The following is a 21905-nucleotide window of genomic DNA, read 5'->3' as shown; positions in this document are numbered from 1 at the left end:
TGTGGCACCCGGACGGCCTGTATGGGTCATTCTGACCTCATCTCCCACATTCTTTTTTATTTTTTTAATGTTTATTATTTTTGAGAGGGGTGGGGTGCACACAGCGGGGGAAGGGCAGAGAGAGAGGGAGACACAGAATCTGAAGCAGGCTCTGGGCTCTGAGCTGTCAGCACAGAGCCTGACGCGGGGCTCAAACCCATGAACCACAAGACCACGACCTGAGCTGAAGTCAGACGCTTAACTGACAGAGCATTCTTTGTTCTTTACTTCCCCCATCAACCTTTCCTTTCTGCACCCTGGTGCCTGATCGGTGGTGGGTTGTCCCCGTGGGCAGGTTGAAGAGATGAAGGTGCTATAGGACTGAAGTGGCTCTGACCCTGAACTTGGCCATGGTGGGCCCAGAGGGGCCTTGACTGTGTCCTCCTCCATGCTCAGAGGTCACTTGCCTCTGTCCCAAGTATGTGTCATTAAACGTGGCCTTCTTTGAGTCAACCCCCGGGCCCCCAGAACAGAGAAATCTACTGAGTGTGCAGAGATACCCAGTTGCCCTTTCCTTTTCCGCAGGAGGTGGTGCATTTTGGTTCAGTAATACTTACTCCACTTGCCTCACCCCCTTAAAAAGGGAGAGGTGAGAAATCAACCCTGAATTTCCCTTGTAAGTCTTCGAGAGCTGTCCTCTGTGAGCGGCTTTGTAAGGGAGAAACCTTCCCGACATCATCACGTGTGGAAAGGATGGGTGGGAGAGGGGACGGTCATGGTTACCTGCCAACCTGAGCCACATCATGCCCACAGTTACCTCACTCTGCCTGCCACAGCTCCCTGGGGGATTATTCCATGCCCCAACCTTGAGGAACCTGCTTGAGGTCCCTGAGTTGGAATTCAGACCGGCAATGTCGGATTGGCTGGCCCTAAAGCTTCCTGCCTCTGCTCCCCTCTGTACACACTGCCTCCCCAGCCACGCCCCCCTCACTTAACCCAGGTGCCTGCCTTTCAGCCAAGGCTGGACACAGAATGTTACTAGAAAGTGCTAGGGCTGAGAGAGCCCTTTATTTAGTGGTTCTCCAAACTAAGCGATGACCAGAATCATCTGGGGAGTTAAAAAAAGTCTTGAATCAGTGTGTTGGAGTGGTGCCCAGAAGGACATTTCAAACATTTCCTGGTGATTCTGGTAATCGGCCACTGTTCTGATTGTCTCCTGAATTTTCCAGTTGAGGACACTGGGGACCAGGGAGATGAGATGCCATAGCCGAGGCCACTTGGGTCTGTTGGAGCCCGTATTGGGGCCGGGATCCAGCCACTCAGCTCCTCCCCCCGGGTCCTGTGTGTTTTCTCGCTCTGCCACCCCTGCTTGTAAGGGGCTACCCACTAGGACCCAAGGAGGGCCTTCACCACAGGCTAGCCTTGCTGCCCAAGGCCAGAGATTAGGGCCAGGGTGGGGGGGTGGGGGGGAGGTTGGAGAACCAGTTCTGGAGTCCCTCCCCAAAGATCTCTCCTCTGGGAATGGGAGTGGCAGGATTGTTGTTATCAATAGGGAAAGGATGGGGGCCCCTGGGTGGCTCAGAGCATCTGACTCTTGATGTTGGCCTGGTTCAGGATTTCAGCATTCATGGGATCGAGCCATGTGCTGGGCTCCATGCTGAGTGTGGAGCCTGCTGGAGATTCATTCTCTCTCTCTTTCTCTTTCTTTTTCTCTTTGTCTTTCTCTTTCTCTCCCTCTGTCCCCCCGCTCCCCCTGCCACTCTTCCCTACTTGTGCTCTCCTCTCTCTCTCTAAAATTTAAAAACAAACAAACAAACAAACAAACAAACAAACAGAGAAAGGTTGGTGGGAGGAACACGTAACTCCAGGAAAGCTACTCATATTTTAGGGGCAGTGAGAGAAGAGAAAAACCCCATCGTCCCAATTGGTACCCTTAGTTGCACACATTTGCTTGTTCATCCATTCGTTCAACAAATACTTGTTGGGCCCCCAGTGTGATTTAGATACCATAATAGGTGTCATAGGTATACTGAAGACACAGACACCACCACCCCACCATGTAGCTTAGACTTCTGCACATTATATACTAGAACCACATTACTGAGCCTCCTGATGCAGCCTTTGTTATTAAAAGTAATGATGGTCGTAGATGTCTAATTTTCTTAACCATTTTGTCAGAGGAGGAAACAAAAGCTTGGAGAGGTTAACCCTTTTGCCCAGGGTCACATGGAAATGATAGAATCTGAATCCCATCCCTGTTCTCTCTCTACCGCCTCCTGCATCGTGCTCCAGCTTTTTATCTGGGGCAGTTGTACGGAGAAGCCAGGGAGCAAAGCTTTCTTTGCTCTAGAATTGCTTTTAGAATTTAGTTCTAGATAACCTCTGTTGTCCTTGGAGAAGCAAGGCTGCTTCTTCCAGAGTAAACGCTTTGCATTTCCCGTAGTTCATTCTGAGCAAGGCGGAGGCTTCACCCCTGCGAGTCAGGTGCCCTCCTCATTGACAAGTACGCATGCTTCTTCCCTTGCCCTTGTTTGTTATAATGTATCCTCCCTTATTAAGCCCCTTCAGATTCTTTTGGAAACATGTTAGACTAAAACACAAACAGAAAGGCACAGGGGTATGGACCCCATCCAGTCCCACCTGGCACTCCCCTGGAATGTGGGCCCCAGTGTCTGGCAGCCATCCTGGCCGGGCCAGCAGGTATTTTCAGTGGGATAAAGTGGTGAACTTTTGATAAAGCTAAATTTAACTTAAAGGACAGTTTTATGATCAGAAGTAGTCTTTGGTTTTTTTTTTTTTTTTAAGCATTAAAAATGTCTTTTCTTGGGGCACCTGGGCGGCTCAGTCGGTTGAATGTCCAACTTCGGCTCAGGTCATGATCTCACGGTTTGTGGGTTCGAGTCCCGCATCAGGCTCTGTGCTGACAGCGAGCTCAGAGCCTGGAGCCTGTCTTCGAGTTCTGTGTCTCCCACTCTGACCCTCCTCGGCTCATGCTGCCTCTCTCTCTCAAAAATAAATAAACAAAAAAACATTAAAGAATGTCTTTTCTTGTAGAAAATGATTCTCATAGAGTGCAGTGGTGATTGTCACTCATGTTATCACTGTTTTATGTCCTTTCTTGGCGAAATGAAAAGTTGCCAATAATTATACGAGCTTATGAAATCTGAAAATAACTATTAATTTTATTTTTTATTTATTTTTAAAAATATAGTTTATTGTCAAGTTGGTTTCCATATAACACCCAGTTCTCATCCCAACAAGTGCCCTCCTCCATGCCCATCACCCTCTTTGCCGCTCCCCCACCCCCATCAGCCCTCAGTTTGTTCTCAGTATTTAAGAGTCTCTTGTGGTTTGCCCTCCTCCCTCTCCTTAACTATTTTTCCCCTGCCCCTCCCCCATGGTTCTCTGCTAAGTTTCTCCTGTTCCACAGATGAGTGAAAACATACGATATCCGAAATGACTACTAATTTTAAAAAAATATTTTTTAATTCAAGTGTAATTAACACAGTGTTATATTAGTTTCAGGTGTTCAATATAATGATTCAACACTTCCACACATTACTCAGTGTTCATCACGATAAGTGCACTACTTCATCCCCACCACTTATTTCGCCCATCCCCTGCTCACCTGCTTTCTGGCAAATGCCAGTTTGTTCTTTATAGTTAAGAGTCTGGTTTTGTTTTTGTTTTTTTGTTTTCTTTGTTCATGCGTTTGTTTCTTAACTTCCACATATGAGTGTTAATTTAGATCATTGGTTTTCACACTGTTCCTCTGAGCCCTTGAGTTGCTGGGTGGGGAGGTAGGGGTGTCTCTGCTTTGGAGTTGAGAGGAGGGCCCAGGGCCCTTCACCCCATTCTCAACTAGAGAAATTCTTCTTCAGTTCTATGTATTAGGTTTGGGTATGATTCTGCCTGGTGTGGTAGAAGGGCATCCCTGCTAACGATGGGAGACCCTCTCCTCTGGGCTGTGTGTGCTGAGGGGAGTGGAGGAAGGCATTGCTGTCTGTTGCTTTTGCAGGACTGGGTCTTCCACCTGGGAGATATTGGGTTCTCCAGAGAGACCAAGCCAGGAGAGAGATGGTGGGGGGAGTGTGTGTGAATGGGGAAGGAATTGGCTCATGTGATTATTATGGAGGCTTGGGAAATCAGAATGTGCAAGGCAGGCCAGCCGGGGACTCAGGGGAGAGTTGGTGTTGCAGCTCAAGTGCGGAGACTTTCTGGAGGCAGAATTCTTTCTTCCTTGGAGGACAGCAAGTGTTTTTCTTCTTCGGGCTTTCAACCGATTAGATGAGGCCCACCATACTACAGAGGGTTACCTGTTTTACTCAGCCTGATTTAATGGCTTAAATGTTAATTACACCTAAGAAATACCTCCATAGCAACATCTAGACTACTGTTTAACTATAGTTGGAGCCAGTGTGGGTACTGTGGTCTTGCTGCATTGACATGTGGATTAACTGTCACACCAACGTAAGTGCCCAGAAAGTCTGAAGGGATAACAGAGATGTGGAAGGCCGAGCTTCTGCCTCAAGGACGCAAGGCTATCCACAGGAAGAAGTTAAGGACAAGACCATATATAAGTGCCAACTTTGGAAGACAAAATGAGAAGTGCATTTAGAGGAGATGTGGGATGAGGCCCCGAGGGCCCCTGGGAGACTCCTGGTTGGGGCTGAATGGCAGAAGCATTCAGACCATGGAAGTCCCAGATAAGTGAGGACACAGGCTTTAGGACCAAAGTGGGAACCACAGGATAATAATACTTCCATTTAACTAGGTCTCCACGTTTTTTAAGGGTTTCGTATACATGATTTTATTAGATGTTTGTGAGAATCCTGTTGTTGTTTTTTTAATTGGGGGTCCTGACATCCAGAGAGGTTAAGGGGTTCCTCAGTGGTCACACAGCTTGCTATCTGCCTATTCCAAATCCTGACCCCCAACCAAATCCCCCTTTGCTGGGCTAATGAAATCGCTGTGTGTATGTGAAGGAGGAAGGAGGGAACAAATGTGTTCTTCACCAAGAAATCCTGTGAAACTCTGAAAATGGGCAGTTTTCTCTCACTCTCCCCACCCCGGGTCTTCTTTTTCCTCTTCACCATCTTTGTTAACTTCCTCCATTTTGTTTTCTCACCCTCCCCTAGACACGAATGCAGAGTTTGAATCCAGATCCCAAAGCACAGTACACAAGTGTCTACGGAGCCCTCAAGAAAATCATTCGGACTGAAGGCTTCTGGAGGCCCCTGCGAGGCCTCAACGTGATGGTGATGGGTGCCGGCCCGGCCCATGCCATGTATTTTGCCTGCTACGAAAACATGAAAAGGACTTTAAATGCCGTTTTCCACCACCAAGGAAACAGCCACCTAGCCAACGGTATTTTGAAAGCGTTTGTCTGGAGTTAGAGAGCTCTCTCCTTCAACAGACCCTTCCCCAGGGCTCTCCTCCCTGTGACCCAGCAGCCTGACGCCTCATCTCCGCCACGCTTGCTTATGAATAAAGAACTCTAGAGCCTTGTGTGCGCACACACCCAAACACACGCACACACACACATGCACACGCTTTTTTCTGTTCCCCTCCTTTGCTTTCTAAAGCCTGGGGGAAGTCGGTGACAGAGGTGTTTCAGTTTTCGTTGTTGTATGGGTTCTTCCAGTTTGTTTTCTTTTTTCTTTTTTGTTTTTTTTAAACATGCAAAAGCAATTAATCAGATCTAGGAAAAAAAACAATACAAAACCCTGAATAGAAACAAAACTTTTCAATACTGGATTCCAAAAAAAAAAAAAAAAAAAAAGCTATCTGGACAGCTTCTTTGAGACTATTAAAAAAACTGGTTCAACAGGTCTCTACAACGTCAAGATGTAACTAAGCTTTAAAAGGTCAAGAAGTTTTATGGCTGACAAAGGATTTGCTGCAGCGCAGGCGACCTTTCCCACCTTAAGCTTCTGGGGATTTGGGAATTTCACCCCCATTATCTTCTGTTGTTGGTCTCAGTGGGAGGAGGAGTTTTCTTTTGTTGTTTTGAGGGCAAGGAGTTGGCGTGGGGCTCCTACACAGACGTGTTTTCTGGGCCCGGCTCAGTGGCCCTTTCCACCTCTCCTGTGGGTTTGGCTTTTGCCGGGTTTTGTTTGGGTATGGAAAGGGACTGCGGAATGAAGCGTAAGGTGTACTTGAACAAAATTCATGTTTCAACAGCGACAGGTAGAGTGACCAGCTGCCAGTCTTTCCCTTTTTTTTTTCTACCAAGAGCACCCCAGAACATCCCTTCTATCAGCAAACCCTGGTGATAATAACTGCCCGGCTGGTTTGCAGGCATTTGTTTCCCTTTTTAAAAATGGGCCCCTGGTTGCATTTATTAAGACAGGCACTAAGGGCCACGTGCTGATGCCATCCCTGAGTCTGTGACCTCAGGGTTTGCCTTTTGCTGAAGCTGCCTCGTGTAATGTTTAGTCCCTTGGTCACTGAACCCCATGGAGGGGGTTTGATGGGACACAGTTCTGCCCAGTGCAGTTACTGCTTCGCTGCGATGTACGCTGGTTGCATTTTGACCTTTCTGATGGTAATCGTAAGTGTGTGCAGAGGGGGACGGGGCTGTGTACGCATTTCTAGAGCGCTCTCCTGATGTTTTGCATTCCTCCTGCCTCTGGGCACTCATCTTAATGGCTGGGCAGTGTCATCTGCCTGAGGAGGAAACCCAGAGCGAAAAGCAAAGTTCCAGGCCTGTATCAGACTTGGGAAGTGCCTGGTGCTTGACACCAGGCCAGATGAGAGCCTCAGAGGGAGTCTGCGTCTCGGAGACAAGTCGAGGCTTTGCAAACTAACCTTGGAAATCTGCCACATGCAGATCTTCCTGATTGTCTGCTTCCCCTGCCTGTTTTCATGAAAACGCCTGGATTTGATTAAGGATTTAAAAAAAATTTTTCTTTTCTGACTTTTTCTCTCCTTTAGCTGTGTACATGATATCATTCCTTTTGATTGCTTTGGGCTCAAGGACAGAGTGAGTTAGTGTGTAGACAAAGGTGAGGGACGGGGCAAGAATTAAAGTCTGGACAGTTTTCCAATGGAGAAAGCCATGAAGTGTGGTTTCTGGGGACCATCCCACATCAGCAGGTCTAGCCTTTCCCCCAGTATTGACTACAGATCTGGAGGATGAAAATGTGGGTAACTGTGCCTGTGTTACGTTCCCCATCTCCCCCAGGAACCCGGTCGTTACTTTACATCTTGAAGAGTCAGTGCTCACCTGGGTGGAGCTGGTCGTAGATTTTGCTTCTTAGAAAGCTGTGCAGGGCTGCATCTGATTTTAGGTTCCAAGAACTTCCTCCGAACACCCGGTCCCAGAGGGTAATTTTCTGGAGTTTGTTTTGCAGGGATAGCTGGGAGTATGGCCACCCTGCTCCACGATGCGGTAATGAATCCAGCAGAAGGTAATGCTTCATGGTCCCAGGGAATGGCAAGAACGGGCTGCAAAGGGGCAGGAAAAAGGTGGTGGGGGGGACAGAAGGTCGGTCAAGGGGACCTTCAGGCCGCAGTCAGAATAAGCAGGAGAATTCTTTACATTAGCAAAGTCCTTGGAAAGGGCTTTGAGCTTATGGTGTTCCTCTTAAACAGCTACTGGGACTCTGATCCATGGACCAACAGCATCAGCATCTCCTGAGAGCACGTTAGGAATGCCAGTTCGAGTCCCATCTCAGACCTGCTAAATCAGAATTTCTGGGGGTATAGACAGAGAATGTTTTAATGTTTTTTTTTTTTAATTAAAAAAATATTTTTTGAGAGAGAGAGAAGACAGAGCATGAGCAGGGGAGGGGCAGAGAGAGAGGGAGACACAGAATCTGAAGCAGGCTTCAGGCTCCAAGCTGTCGGCACAGAGCCTGACATGGGGCTCAAACCCACAAACTGTGAGATCATGACCTGAGCTGAAGTCAGATGCTCAACTGACTGAGCCACCCAGGCGCCCCAGGAATCTGTTTTAACAAGCTCCTAGGGCAATTCTTTTGCACTCCTCTAAAGCCTGTGTATACATGTGCATATGCACAGGCGCACTCGTGCGCCTGTCATGAGAGCTTCGGTTCAATTTGCTTTTTTAAAAGAGATTTGAAATTCCTATGGACAATTTGAAACGTAACGCAAGTGTAGAGAGAACGCAAGTATAGAGAGAAGAGTGTCAGGAATGACCATGGACACCTCACTCTACTCGTGAATTGACCTTTGGCCATCTTGTCTTAGCCAGCTCCTCCCACATTCTCTCCTTTTTATTTTGAGTTTTGGGAGCACTATAAACCAGTTGTCAGGTGTGCAGACTTGAGTCCTTAGTTGACTCAGGTCCGCACAGTGAGGAGATTTGGAACCTGGTATTGGGCCACTTAGCTGGGCTGTTCTCTGTGTGACACGTAGGACTCCTTACACCTTTCTCCCCATCTAAAAATGGTCCCTTGCCAGAAGGGAAAAATCAGAGGTAAAATGTCAGCATTTCAAGTCTTATGTTACGAGTTTGTCTGTTTTTGTCTCTTAAGGTTGAAATTTCTTAATGTGCTGCCAGCTGCCTCCCATGCCCTGGCAGACAGGGACTCCTTGTTCTGACCTTCAGGGACTTGTTGGGTCAGACTGGGAGGTGGGCTTTTGTTTCTATGTGGTTAAGGCAGTGTGGACAGGGACCTGGTCAGGGATCGCTTAATTAGACCACATCATCCCGGCAAGAATTTTGTTTTTACTTTTAAAGGAGAAACAAATAAGTGAGGTTCAACACCCTCTCTCTTTGACATATTGATTTAAGGACTTCATTTCTTTCAAAGTAAAGACGAGCACCCCGTATGTGTTCATTTGGCCTGGGGGCTACTCAGACTCTCAAGCTCTCAAGTTCATTGGCCTTAACCTTTGAACCAGCAGTTGACTTTGTCATTGAATTTGGGCTGACCTAGTTCCCGTGTTTCTTCAAAGAGCGCTGTGACACACAGAGGCTAAAAACGCTGAGTCCAGGCCACATCCAGAGAATAAAAGACAGGACGCAAGTGCAGCTGGGATGGAGAAGGACAGAGAGACCAGGGGGCGAGATTCAGTTTTGTGGCGGGTGCAATGCTGGAGGCCTCCGGGATCCGGGGGATCAGATCAGTGTTCTAGTCTGAAGTGGCTGCCTCATTTGGGGGCCACCTTAAACAGGATTCAGGCAGGAGACACCAGGCCCTGGGTCCTGGGACCACCTCTGTAACCGGGGAGTTGCCTGGGGCTGCCCCGGTTTCTCAGGCTGGGGCTGCTTGTGTGCTGGCTCTCGGTGACCTGTTACCAGTGTGTCTAAACTTGCTTGTTTCTCTTTATGGCCCGGCTTCCCATTTCACTCCGACCTGGGGTGGGGCCCGTCCCAACCCATTGCCTGCCTGTGGCGCCAACCCCAGTCGTCAAGCAGCGCATGCAGATGTACGACTCACCGCACCGCTCGGCCCTTAGCTGCGTGTGGACAGTGTGGAGGACCGAGGGCCTGGGGGCCTTCTACCGGAGCTACACCACACAGCTGACCATGAACATTCCCTTCCAGTCCATCCACTTCATCACCTACGAGTTCCTGCAAGAGCAAGTCAACCCTCACCGGGGCTACAACCCACAGTCCCACATCATCTCAGGTGGGCTGGCCGGGGCCCTCGCTGCGGCCGCCACCACGCCCCTGGACGTCTGTAAGACCCTCCTTAACACTCAGGAGAATGTGGCCCTCAACCTGGCCAACATCAGCGGCCGGCTGTCGGGCATGGCCAACGCCTTTCGGACGGTGTACCAGCTCAATGGGTTGCCCGGCTACTTCAAAGGCATACAGGCACGCGTCATCTACCAGATGCCCTCCACTGCCATTTCCTGGTCCGTCTATGAGTTTTTCAAGTACTTCCTCACCAAGCACAAGCTGGAGAATCGAACTCCGTACTAAAAGAATGGGCTGTGGGCCGTGAATCTAGAATCTTTTATTTTTAAAAGGCTTTCCCTGCCTGCTTCCGTTCCCTTGTCCTCACACTGAGGCGATTTTGGCAGGGTGTTTTCAGGGTGGGCCCTCTGCTCCCTGATGCCTTAGAGAGAGGGGAACAGCGGGACAGCCGCTTACCTGAAGGCTGTCCGCAGGGATATCCAAGTTGGTAGGTGGGGAAAGACCAGAAGGGGAGCAAGAAAGGGCTTTTTTTCTCCCTTCCTCTGACAAGAATGTAGCTTCTCTGCCTCACCGAAGCGGTCTCCAGGCTCGCAGTTCGCATGAGAGGGGAGAAAATGTGCAGTGACTGAATACATTAAAGAAAACAGAGAATTCTGTATATAAAAGTTCCAGCACACAGTATAAAATAGATGGATAATGTTTATCCTTTATTTTTCTATGTAGAAGTTTTTGGATTTGTGTGTGTGTGCCTGTGCGTGTGTACAGATAGCGTGTTACAGCTGGGACTATAAAGCTGTTTTTTTAAAAAAAACAGAGGGCTGAGTTCTTCCATCGGGTTAAGTTAAAAAGGCGCCCAAGTGGTAAATTGCTGAATGCAGCTGAAATTGTGTTGAGCCCCCCAGATGGAAGTTTCACTTGAATGTAAAATAATAAAGTTTATATTTTGAATCTCTTTTCATGGGGGAAAAAGGTACTTGGAAAGCAAAATAATGAGATTCTACTTCCAGCTGCTTTTTTTTTCTCCTTTTGTTCAGTCACTTTTGTGTGCCTTTTCCCTTTGTCCTTCCTAAAAATTCCAGGACCAAAGAGCTGGCTCCAGGGCCCCTTGTCTTACTGTATGCACACACACCTGCGTATATAATGATGGCCAGGTTGGTCACACAGGAGGACTGTGGTCCCCAGTAGGGTTAGGATGACTAGTCTTGTACCTATGAAGACCATTCCCTCCCTTGCGTTGAGTGACAGGAACGTAGGCCTCTCTGGGCCACCGCTCAGCAGCTCTTGAAGTACCAACGTTTTCCTTGTTGCGCAGGCAGCTGGGATAAATCCTGCCTTTATTCCTGGGACTTCTTTCTGCTCCAGCCTTTAACTGGCCCTTCAGATACTCTTGCCTGTGTGTGTGTGGCCTAAATCTGCTTCCTGGGGCCGTTGTAGGGATGTTTGGCAGCATAGCAAGTATGTCAAGGGTGTACTCCATTCACCCTTAGCTCACCTGTCACAGAGCCTCTCACTTCCCAGTGACAGGCCTGGCGCTCTGGCTGGGCCCAGCTGCTGAAGTGAGGCCTGGACTCTAGCGCCCAAGTCAAGATGCGTCTCTAGAACTATCTTCAGCCTCATGTAGATCTGCATCAGCTGAGAGCACGAGTCCTTGTTTTCTGAAACGGCGCATCTGAGCCAGATTATCACTAAGAAAATGCGAGCATGTTTCCTCTAGCCGCGCGTCCTTTGACTGGCTGCCAGACCTCTCCAGGGGAAGACCAGATGGCTTCACAGTTTCCTCGTAGAGCCCTTTAAAAACAAGCAGGAAGCACAAGTAGGTTCAACCTTCGTTTGCCCCTCACCATCCACATGGTCGATGTGCGTCTTGCTGAGGCTCAGACCCAGGTCCCTTTGGGGGCTGTTATTCTTGCCAAGAAGTCAGGGACAGTTTTCATCTGGAGCTACCGCACGCTGCCTCCAGGGCTACCTGTGAGGTCAGGGACAGGAGAATGCCGTATTGGGGAGCTGCCACTTGTGCCCCATGCGCCGGACCTTGCTCCTGGGCTGGGAGCACTCGGCTGTCGACCCAGCCCGCTTTGGAGTTAACCGCTCCTGCCCCCTGCCAGTTGGAAACCAGCGGCAGCAAGCCAGGTGTCCCACCTGGGGGTGCAAAAAGCCCATGGAGACCATGGTGCTGTGGGAAGTGTTCACATCCTCTACTAACCATGCCGTGCATTACTATTAAATTCTGCAAAAGGAAGAAGACTAGAGAGAAATCTAAATGATCCAACCACTTTTTTGTCCACGTAAGTTACACCACACTGTTGCAAAACATTCTTTATCTCTCACAGGATTTTGTTTTCCATGTTATTCAGAAAAGAAACTTCCCTTCTCTAGGAGAACTCCTTTGGGTAAGGGATGTAGAAGGAGAGGCAGGAAGGGAGTTGGGCTCTGTGGGCTAAACTGGAAGGTCCACCCATGGCTGTCTTCTCACCAGATACGTGGATTGGCTGGGAGATGGTGGTACCTTCCCCCCCGCCCCTGGATCTTCATGAGGCTGGATGAGCCATGCTTTTGAGTTTTGAAGGTTGTGAAGCGCCAAACAAATAGAAGTGGTGTTAGTTTTGTGGGAACTGGTTTTCGCACTTGTTCTGAGTCCCGAAGTTTATATTGTTGCCCCGTGCACACTGTGACTTTGGCATTGAGAAGTAAATAGGAAAATGTTCCCGCCCCACCCCAGTGTCAACCACATTCACGTGATCATGGCATGTGCTTGGGCTTTCATGTCTTTGGGGTGACATCTGCAGTCAGGCAATGCCACTTGAGTACAGTGCTCTGTAACTGTCCGTGCACACGACTGTGACTTGAGATGTAATCATTTGTAGATCAGAGTGTTATTTTAGAATAAAAAAATTGATTTTTTTTTCAGATGCTATAAAGCTTCAAAACCCAGGACTCTTGTCTTAACTTTGGATTGAATCTGGTGACTGACTGGCCTACATCCTTCTGTGTGTTTTCTGTTTCTCTTTGTTTTCTTTTCTTTTCTTTTTCTTTCCTTTTTTTTTTTTTTTTTAACGATGATGCCTTATTCCAAGCACTGGCTGGCCTTCAATGTCCCCCTAACACTGCATCTCCAACCCATTGTTATGTTAAGAAGGTTTTATTTAACTTTATTTAAGGATAGTTGTGTCTGTTGTGTGCGAAGGTACTGCTGCTTCTGACCTGTGCGACGCACAACGTGTGAGGATGAGCGGATGTTGTTTCCTAAATGCCTGAAAGGAAATAGCATAGTTTTTGCTGGCACTTAGTTCTGCCTGCCTCTTGGAGCAGGGACAAATGTGTGTTTATGCGTGGGGATATTTTGGGCTTGCTGCTACGGTTGTGACACTGGAGCTAGAGAAAATCCTTGATCTTTGAAGTGTTGTGGGCTCTGTGGGGAGAATATTGAAAAATGAGGAGAGTGGGTGGAGAGAAGGAGCCTAATCCATGGGGCCTGTGCCTCGTCCAGCCCCGCTCATTAAAAACTGGGTCCATGGCTGGGGGAGAAAGTGCCGTTCCAGCTCTCTTAGAAATGGGAGCAGATCGGGGCGCCTCGGTAGCTCAGTCGATTAAGTGTGCATCTTCAGCTCAGGTCATGATCTCATGGCTCCTGGGTTTGAGCTCTACATCAGACTCTGTGCTGACAGCTCAGAGCCTGAAGCCCACTTTGGATCTTGGGTCTCCTTCTCTCTCTCTCCCTCTTTCTCTCTCTCAAAACTAAACATTAAAAAAGAGAAAGAAAAGAAACGGAAGTAGATTCCCATGTTGACCAGCCCAGGGACAGTCCCATTATGATGCCAGTGCAAGAACTAAGAGACACCTCTGGCTTTGCTCTCCATGTGGAAGAGGGTGGCAGCTGCCTTTCCTGCGTGGGAGTGCAGCCAGACAGGCTACAAGAGCATGGTATGCATCGCCTTGGTACCTGGCACATGCCCCTCTCCTCTCTCTCTCTCTCTCTCTCTCTCTGCCATCCTGGAAGGCTCGAGAGTAACCAGAATCCACACATCGTTCTTTCACATCTCAGGTTAAGCCAGAGACCTAAACCTTTTCTGGAGGTAGGGGAGGGTGGAGGGAGGCCTCAGACCTCCTTGAAAAGCCAGGGATGAGTCTTACCCTTCACACAGTTTGGTGGTCAGAGAACCTACTTGCAAAGGCCTTAGCAAGGGTGGAGAGTCACAGCTGAGGGCAGGCCTGAGAACCAGCCACGGGCAAGGGTGCGGGGAAGGTGGGAAGAAGGACCAGAGGGTGCAGAAGGCTTGAGATAGACCTGCAGCTGTGTAAGTTTACCAAAGGCTGACTCAAAGCGGACCTGTGGCTTGTGGTTGATTGACTCCTCTGGAGTTGGCGGCAGATAATCCTCCTCTCCCTGCCCCACAAGGTCGATCTGCCACCCAGTCTGCAGTGTGTCCTGTGAGCAGAGCACCCTGCCTGGTGCTGTGGGGGAAATAGCCTAGTGTGAGATGTGACTTCTGCCCTTTCTGGCCTGAGTTCATAGGAGACCATGAGGGAAGACATGGAAGTAAAACAGTAATGTAATGCCGTTAGACCAAACTCCATGGCTTGACCTACTTGACCCTCTTATTCATGGCTCCGTCCCCACCAGTGGTGTGCTGGGGCCGGCCCCTGCACCGACCTTCCCATAGCAGACCGCACGTTTCTTCCCAGCTTCGCCTTCAGTACTGTCATGTTGCTAGCTTGAAATCGGCAATGGTGGGAATAGTTAACCTCAGAAATAGACAAATGCTCTGAATAAGGGCTTTTTCTCACCAGCTTGCCAGCCCACCCCGGCTGGCACGCAGCACTTGGTACGGGCAGGTGTTTAGTAAATGTGTGCACAGAGAAGGGAAGGCGATAAACTTGTCATCCTTGGCCTGCATCCCTTCTAGTGCTGGCCCTCTCGGTTCCTCCTGTAGCCAGCGGCCGTCTTCACCACTTAGGAGTCCTCTCCAGCACCTGCTCGCTCCTCACATTCCAGCCCAAGAAAAGCCATGAAGGGAAGGGGGTTCCCTTTCCTGCTGGGCCTAGGTCTCCTTTTTGTCTGAGTTCCCATGGCCTCTAATTGCTCGGCCACCCCTTCCAGGAGGGACTCCAGTCCCACCCACAGGAGCAGCCTTAATGAACAAACATCTCAGAGAAGACTGTCACAAGCCCAGAGTTGTACAAGACAGAGATGCAATCCCCAGGAGCAGGGGGCGCTAGTACGGCTCGCAGGGAAATAAAGAGTTGTCTTGGGTCTAATGCAGAATGCGACGAGTGGCCTAAGAGTAACCAGGACAAGTAGGGAGAACAGCTGAGTTTGCAGCCATCTGGGCACTGCAGGGGCTGCTGTGGTGATAAAGCTGCAAATAGGAGCTTTGACTGCCGTCAAAGCTTCGACCTTTGATCAGTAGGTAACGGGGAGCCATGAAGGGTCTTGGAGCACAGGACACCATGAGCTCAGCTTTGGGAAGAGTCATCTGGCACAAGTGCAGAGGATGGAGTGGAGAAGGAACACTGAGGAGGCCAGGAGGCAGTCGCTTTGGTGCCACAGTGAAATTGCCCAGAAGAGGGATAATGAAGGGAAAGGTAAGGGTGACTGGAGTAGAGTGTGCGCAGCTGATGAGAGTGTCAGAGTGGAATCAACAGGGCTTGGGGGGGTGGGGCACTCGTGACTGTAGGGCAAGATGAGACCAAGAACTTGCTGTCTGAAAGCAGGCGTGGTGTCAGGAGGGAGAACTGGCTGGGCGAAATAGCAGGTGGTGACACAGCAGATGTCTCTACCTCCTTCCATCTCTCCTAGCCCTGCTTCTCCTTAGGCACGTGCAACACCGGAGCTCTGAGCCCTTGGCCAACAGCTGCCTCTTTAGCTCCCTTCTCTTTGCTTCTGTCTCCTTGCCCTCCTCCAGGCTGCCCACCTTTACTACCATCTCTGGCTCCCCTCACCAGCTTCGGTTCCTTTCTTGGCCACCTAGGGATGGCTGTTCAGGAAGCTTCTGTCTCTGGACCTCCTGTTTCTCCATCCCTGTTTGGTGCCGGTCTGCTTTCACAGCTTCAGCTGGAAAGATGACTCCCAGAAGTGGGACACAGCCCCCTGACTTCTCTCCCGAGCTCCAGATCCAAATGGACAGGTGCCTGTTGGAGATCTCTCAGATCTTAACACTTGTCCCCCAGCCCCAAGAGACTCCTTCCCCCTGCTGCCAGAGGCTTGCCATGCTGCTCACTTGCCCAAAACCTTGGAGGGCTCCTCCTTGCCTCCTGAACTTAAGAAGAGGCTCCCTGACATCTCCCAGTGTCCGACTTAGCTTCCCATATGAAGGAACAAAGAAATGGGATAGGATAGCAGGATGGAGGTAGGAGATCCTAGTCTCAATATCCTAAACAGGGCAGTACTACCTCCCTTCCAGAACTTTTGGAATGTCCTCCTTCCTCTCCTGCTTCCTTCTTCCCTATTTCCTTCTCTGCCTTCCAAGTCCTATTTTTAAGGTGCCCTGAAGATGGCACTTACTACCCCATCGCAGTCCTTCCTGATTCTCATATCAAATGCGAGCTTTCTCTTCCTCATCAGCACCTGGCCTAGAGGGCTGGGACCTACCTCCCTTTGCACGTTTGCCACCGTCTGTCTGGAATGGGTCCCCCATGAGTGCTGTTCATTCACTCTCTTCTCCACAGCCCCCCAAACCAACATTTCCCCCTTTCTGCATAAGAGCAACAATCATTGTTATTTGTACTTAGCAAACTTCTGAAGTCCTGTTGAGTTTGGAAGGCTTGTGCGACATCGGAGGTAGAGATCCTTACCCAGAATTAATGACAGTATCGGTGCTCAGGAGAAAAGCCAGAATCAGGGTAAGGATTTGACCATTACCTGAAGGGGTGTGATGGCTGAAGCAATGCACACAGATGAGAGTCAAGAGAGAGAGAGAGAGAACCTTGTGGAATGTTCATATTTAATGATGAGAGAAACAGGAGTGCCTGGATGGCTCAGTCGACTGAGTGTCAGACTTTGACTCAGGTCATGATCTCATGGTTTGGGAGTTTGAACCCCGCATCAGGCTCGCTGCTGTCAGCATGGAGCCCACTTCAGATCCTCTGTGCCCTCCCACCCCTCCCCCATTTGCACTCTTTCTCTCAAAAATAAATACAACATTAAAAAAATAAATGTGATAATGAGAGAAATAGGAACTGGGAGACACTGGAGTGGTCAGAACATGATGAAGGTTGCTGAGAGGTGAGACTTTTACGAAGGGGGAGGGGTCCTCGGTTCTACCTGCTTCTGTGTAAGGGAAAAACAACTAAAACCATTTTAACAAAATTCCCAGATTTTCCTCCTTACTCTTGTCCTCTTTGTTCTTGGTTTGTTTTCCCCTCCTCTTACTTTTGCCTTTTCTGGTATCCTTCTAAGCCCCACCTTTACAGTTCAGCTACTTTCCCTCCAAGCACCGTGCCTAATGTATCTGACGTGATATTCCAGTAACCTCCCAAGGTGGTAAGTAGAGAAGCACTCTACAGTGCACTTCCCAGGATTCTTCACGAAAGCCAAAAGCTGGAAACAAACGACATCTTTCAAGAAGTTAAATGATTTGCAGAACATCCGGGCTATCCTAGTAGTTTAGTGGGAAGGAAGGAAAATTCACAAAGGGTCTCCGGCCAGACAGCACCTTTAAAATTCGGACTCCCCAATACATTTATACAATTTGAGAATACTTCCAAGCTTACTTTCCTAGCCTTGCCTCCTAAAAGTAACATTATCTCAGGGAACATGTGCACTTTCTTTGGTGAACGTGTGGGTATGAGGTGACACTTGAGAATTCCAGGTTTCTGTTGACACGGCTTCGTTAGGAAGCTCTTTGCTTATGTTCTTATTTACCTGTGGCAGCCATGACATTGCATTTTCCACTGTTGGTGGGGCACCTGGGCGGGGGGGTGGGGGGAGCCATAGGCGCTCTGTTAAGAGAACACACGTGCCACCATAGGAGGCGACAGCCCAGCCCATGTTCACTGTTTACTGAAACTCCTCTGTGAGAAGAAGAAATAGAAATCCAGATGATCCTGGCAATGCTTTTTATCTTTGACAATGGCAGTTGAAGCCCGTCATTGCTTTCGAGTCCTCATGAATTCTGTTGTTGTGAAGGACTCACTGCTGAAAGCTCTTCCTGAATCAAGCAGAACCCAACTGAAGCTTCATGGGGCCCCGAGTGACAGAAGCAGGCACTGTGGATATCTGGGATCCTCATTACTGTCACGCTGGCCCTTGTGGCTGCTTCGGGAAGAGGTAGCTTAAAAAGAAGACATGAAGAGTAATCACGGGAACATCTGCTCTCATGAGTCTGTGGACTTGTGGCCGTGGATTCTGGCTTTCTGGTGAATAGTGAGAATAGTCTTTGTGGATGCCTTTAGCTTAGGTTGACAGGTGACAAGTATATACCCCAAGATTCACATTTTGAGCTTAGTGCAACCATGTGAGTGAAATATTTAGCAGATTTTCTCCCTTTCCCTAATTGTATCTGTGTAATATTTGGAATAAAATAATGTGTAAACTTTACTGAAAAACCCATAATACCCTAATTTTGTGTAGCACTGGACTTCACGAGGTTTTAATGAATACTGCTCTATGGCACGCATTTCCGATAATGAGAGTCTGGGGCAACAAAAACACCCAGTATTTTAAGGCAATGTCCATGTTCCAACCACCTTGGGTCCAAGACTGAAAAAAATATCACCAGCCTAGAAGCTGGTAAGACCCAAGTGCCAACAGCTTCTTTTGGCTCTTGTTTATTTTCTAGCATTTCCAGTGAACCTTCTGGTTTAGTTTACACCCATAGTAGTGAAACTTTATGGTCAGTTCACAGTCTACAAGTAGTTGTATGTGTATGACTCCCTCTCTTAATCTGGGTAAATTATACATTAAGGGGTTCATGGTTAATGATACTGAGAGAGCAATCATACTGAGAGGAGCAGCCAGGAAAAAGAATATTCTAGATGGAAAGACTATACTAGACTCCTGGACTCTGAGCCCATTATTATTCATTGTGGTAGAAAAACTTCCTTCACGCAAAATGGAGCCTGGGGTTCTAAGCCTCGTGGTGTTTCAGCGAGGTAGAGTTGCCAAGAGCACTCATATATGCAGATGTTCTTAGAGTCTTCCTGTCATGCTTCATCTGATCCAGCTTCCTATTTTGAAGACTTTTTGCTGATACGACTTTGATCAAAATCTTTGTGCTTATGAAGCTCTCTTGAATTTCCACCTTGGCCTCTCTAACTCTCTTGTTTTTAAGATCAGATTTTTAAAAGACATATTTGAAAAACAATTATCTTATACTGAACGATCTAATACACGGATCATTTTATTTGTGCTATAATGAAGTAATTTATTTGCTCTGGTCCATTTTAACCATTGAGCACGCAGCAGATGGGTCAACATGTCCAATAGCCTGGACACCTGTCCTATACGTCGCTGACTGGTTGGGCAATCTTGAGTGGCCTCGGGCGTATCATTTAATCTCTCTGGTCTACAGTTTCCTCATCTTCAAAATGAAAGGGTTGGGCCAGATGTCCTGTAATAGTTCCTTAAGCTGCAGTTGCTTATATTCATATAATATAGGCTCCAACCAGTCTCTCAGTCTGTAATTAAAGTATGATTACATGCTTTTTATATGAGATTGGAAAGAAAATCTTCACCAAGCTTTTAGTCCACCTGCCATAATGAATCATTCATTATCATTTTTCTGTACCACCATTTGCTTCTCATTTCCTATATAAATAAAATACAGAAATCCAAGAACTTGGTATAGGAAACGGATGGACTTAAGTGTATTTCACACCCTTCTCTTTAATATGCTTTTAATGGTGACATTTCTGTATAACTGTGATTAAATAATTCGTTTGCCTATATGTCTACCTAAGTTCTGAGGACTGTTGGTGTGTGTTGAACTCTAGGCTCGGCACAATGCTCGAAACAAAATAGGTCATAATGTACCAAGTGCCTGCAGCTTGGGGAATGTGATAGTGGTGATGCCCTTGTTTTCTTCTATGGGAAGACACCATGTGGGTTTTCTGTGGCTTCTTTTTTTATCACAGAGACTGTATGTTTGTTTAAACTTAATATTTTTATATATCTGTATTTTTTTAAAATAGTTTTAGGTTCAGTAAAATTGTGAGGAAGGTACAGAGAGTTTCATATACCACCTGCCCCTCCACACACGCACAGCCCCCCTCATTATTAACATTCCACCAGAGGGGTACATTTGTCACAGTTGGTGAACCCACACCTCAGTATCTTCCAAAGACTATAGTTTAGGGTTCATACTTGGTGTTGCCCCTGGGTTTGGACAGATGTATGATGACATGCGTCCATTATTGTAGTATCACACAGGGTAGTTTTGTTGGCCTGAAATCTGGTGCGGTTTGCCTGTGAATCCGTCCCTTCCCCTAACCCCTGGCAACTACTGATCTATTTACAGTTTCCATAGTTTGCCTTTTCTAGAATGTCAATACTTGGAATCATAGAGTATGTAGTCTTTTCAGAGAGGCTTCTTTCACTTAATATACTTTTAAGCTTCCTCCATCTCTTTTCATGGCTTGCTGTCTCAATCTTTTTAATGCTGAATACTATTCCATTGTCTGGATGTACCGCAGTGTATGTATCCATTCACCAACTGAAAGACACCTTGGTTGCTTCCCAAAAAAGCTGCTATGAACATCGTGTGTAGGTTTTTGTGTAGAAATAACTTTTCACAGGCACCTGAGTGGCTCAGTTGGTTAAGCGTCTGACTTTTGGTTTTGGCTCTGGTCATGATCTCACAGTTTGTGAGATTGGGCTCTGTGCTGGCATCACAGAGCCTGCTTGGGATTCTCTCTCCCCCCAACCTTCGCTCTCTGCCCCTCCCCCCACTTGCACTGTGTCTGTCTCTCAAAATAAATAAACTAAATAAATAAGTAGATAGATAAAAGAAATAGTTTTTCGCTCCTTTGGTTTGAATAGAACGTGACTGCTGGACTGTTTGGAAAGAGTATGTTTCGTTTTGTGAGGAACCGCCAAACTGTCTTCCAAAGCAACTGTGCCATTTTGCATTCCTGCCAATGATGAAGAGCTGCTGCTGCTTTATGTCCTTGTCAGTGTTCTGGATTTGGGCCATTTTAATGGGTGTGTATTTGTAGTTCATTTTAATTTTCACTTCTCTGATGACCTCATCTGGAGTATCTCTTCCTACGCTGGTTTGCCATCTGTATATCTTTTTTTTTGGTGAGCTATCTGTTACGGTCTTTGGCCTATTTCTTGGTTGGGTTGTTTATTTTCTTATTGTTGAGTTGTGAGAGTTCTTTGTATATTTTGAATAACAGTCCTTTATCAGATATGTCTTTTGAAATATTTTCTCCCTGTCAATGACTAGTCTTTTCATTCTCTTGACAGCATCCTTCGCAGAGCAGAAAGTTTTAATTTTAATAAAGTCCAGCTTATTGATTATTTCTTTCATGGGTCATGCCTTTGCTGTCACAACTGAAAAGTCATCATCAAACCCAAGGTCATCTAGGTTTCCTCCTATGTAATCTTGTAGGAGTTTTGTAAGTTTTGCATTTTAAATTTAGGTCAGTGATCCATTTTGGGTTAAATTTTGTGAAGGGTGGGTTGTACAGTCTGTGTCTAGATTAATTTGGGGGGCATATTGATGTTCAGTTGTTCTAGTACCATTGTTGAAGAGACTATCTTTTTTCCATTGTACTGGCTTTGCACTTTTGTCAAAGAAGATCAGTTGACTATATTTATGTGGATCTATTTCTGGGCTCTCTATTCCATTTCATTGATCTACTTGTGTATTCTTTCATCAATACCACACTGTCTTGATTACTGTAGCTTTATAGTAAATCTTGAGGTGAAGTCGTGTCAGTCATTTGGCCTTGTTCTTTCTTCTCCTTTATTATTGAATTGGCTATTCTGGGTTTTTGCCTCTCCATATAAACTTCAGAATCAGTTTGTTGATATCACAAAATAACTTCTTGGGATTTTGATTGAAATTGTATTGAATCTATAGATCAATTTGGGAAAAAGCTGACATCTTGACAGTATTGGCTCCTCCTATCCATGAATATAGAATATCCTTCCATTTATTCAATTCTCTGATTTCTTTCATCAGAGTTTTGTAGTTTAACTCATATAGATCTTTTACATATTTTGTTAGATTTAGACCTAAGTATTGGGTTGCTAATGTAAATGATATTGTGTTTTGAATTTCAAATTCCTTTTGTTCATTGCTGGTATATAGGGAGGTGATGGACTTTTGTATGTTAACCATGTATCCCTGCAACCTTTCTTTTTTTTTTT

At 47.1% G+C, this 21905-nt stretch overlaps 1 protein-coding gene across 3 annotated transcripts in view; it reads left to right on the top strand.

Moving 5' to 3' along the window:
- The window catches only part of SLC25A37 (solute carrier family 25 member 37), a 39685-nt gene extending 29137 nt beyond the window's left edge, over window positions 1-10548 (top strand). For 2 of the 3 annotated variants that reach the window (XM_039243761.1, XM_039243762.1), the window contains 3 exons: window positions 5118-5346; window positions 7335-7391; window positions 9357-10548. In XM_039243761.1, coding sequence (XP_039099692.1) covers window positions 5118-5346; window positions 7335-7391; window positions 9357-9877 — 807 coding nt within the window. In that variant the 3' untranslated portion in view covers window positions 9878-10548. Of the gene's footprint in view, window positions 1-5117; window positions 5347-5373; window positions 5847-7334; window positions 7392-9356 lie in introns of those variants that run through there. The other variant, XM_039243763.1, reaches the window with a different exon arrangement.
- Window positions 10549-21905: the final 11357 nt, after the last annotated feature.

Source organism: Hyaena hyaena, unplaced genomic scaffold (genome assembly GCF_003009895.1).
Source record: "Hyaena hyaena isolate Hyena2069 unplaced genomic scaffold, ASM300989v1 scaffold_230, whole genome shotgun sequence".
NCBI classification, from domain to species: Eukaryota; Metazoa; Chordata; class Mammalia; order Carnivora; family Hyaenidae; genus Hyaena; species Hyaena hyaena.
Note: the sequence above shows the minus strand (reverse complement) of the source record. Positions and strands in the feature narration are given on the sequence as shown.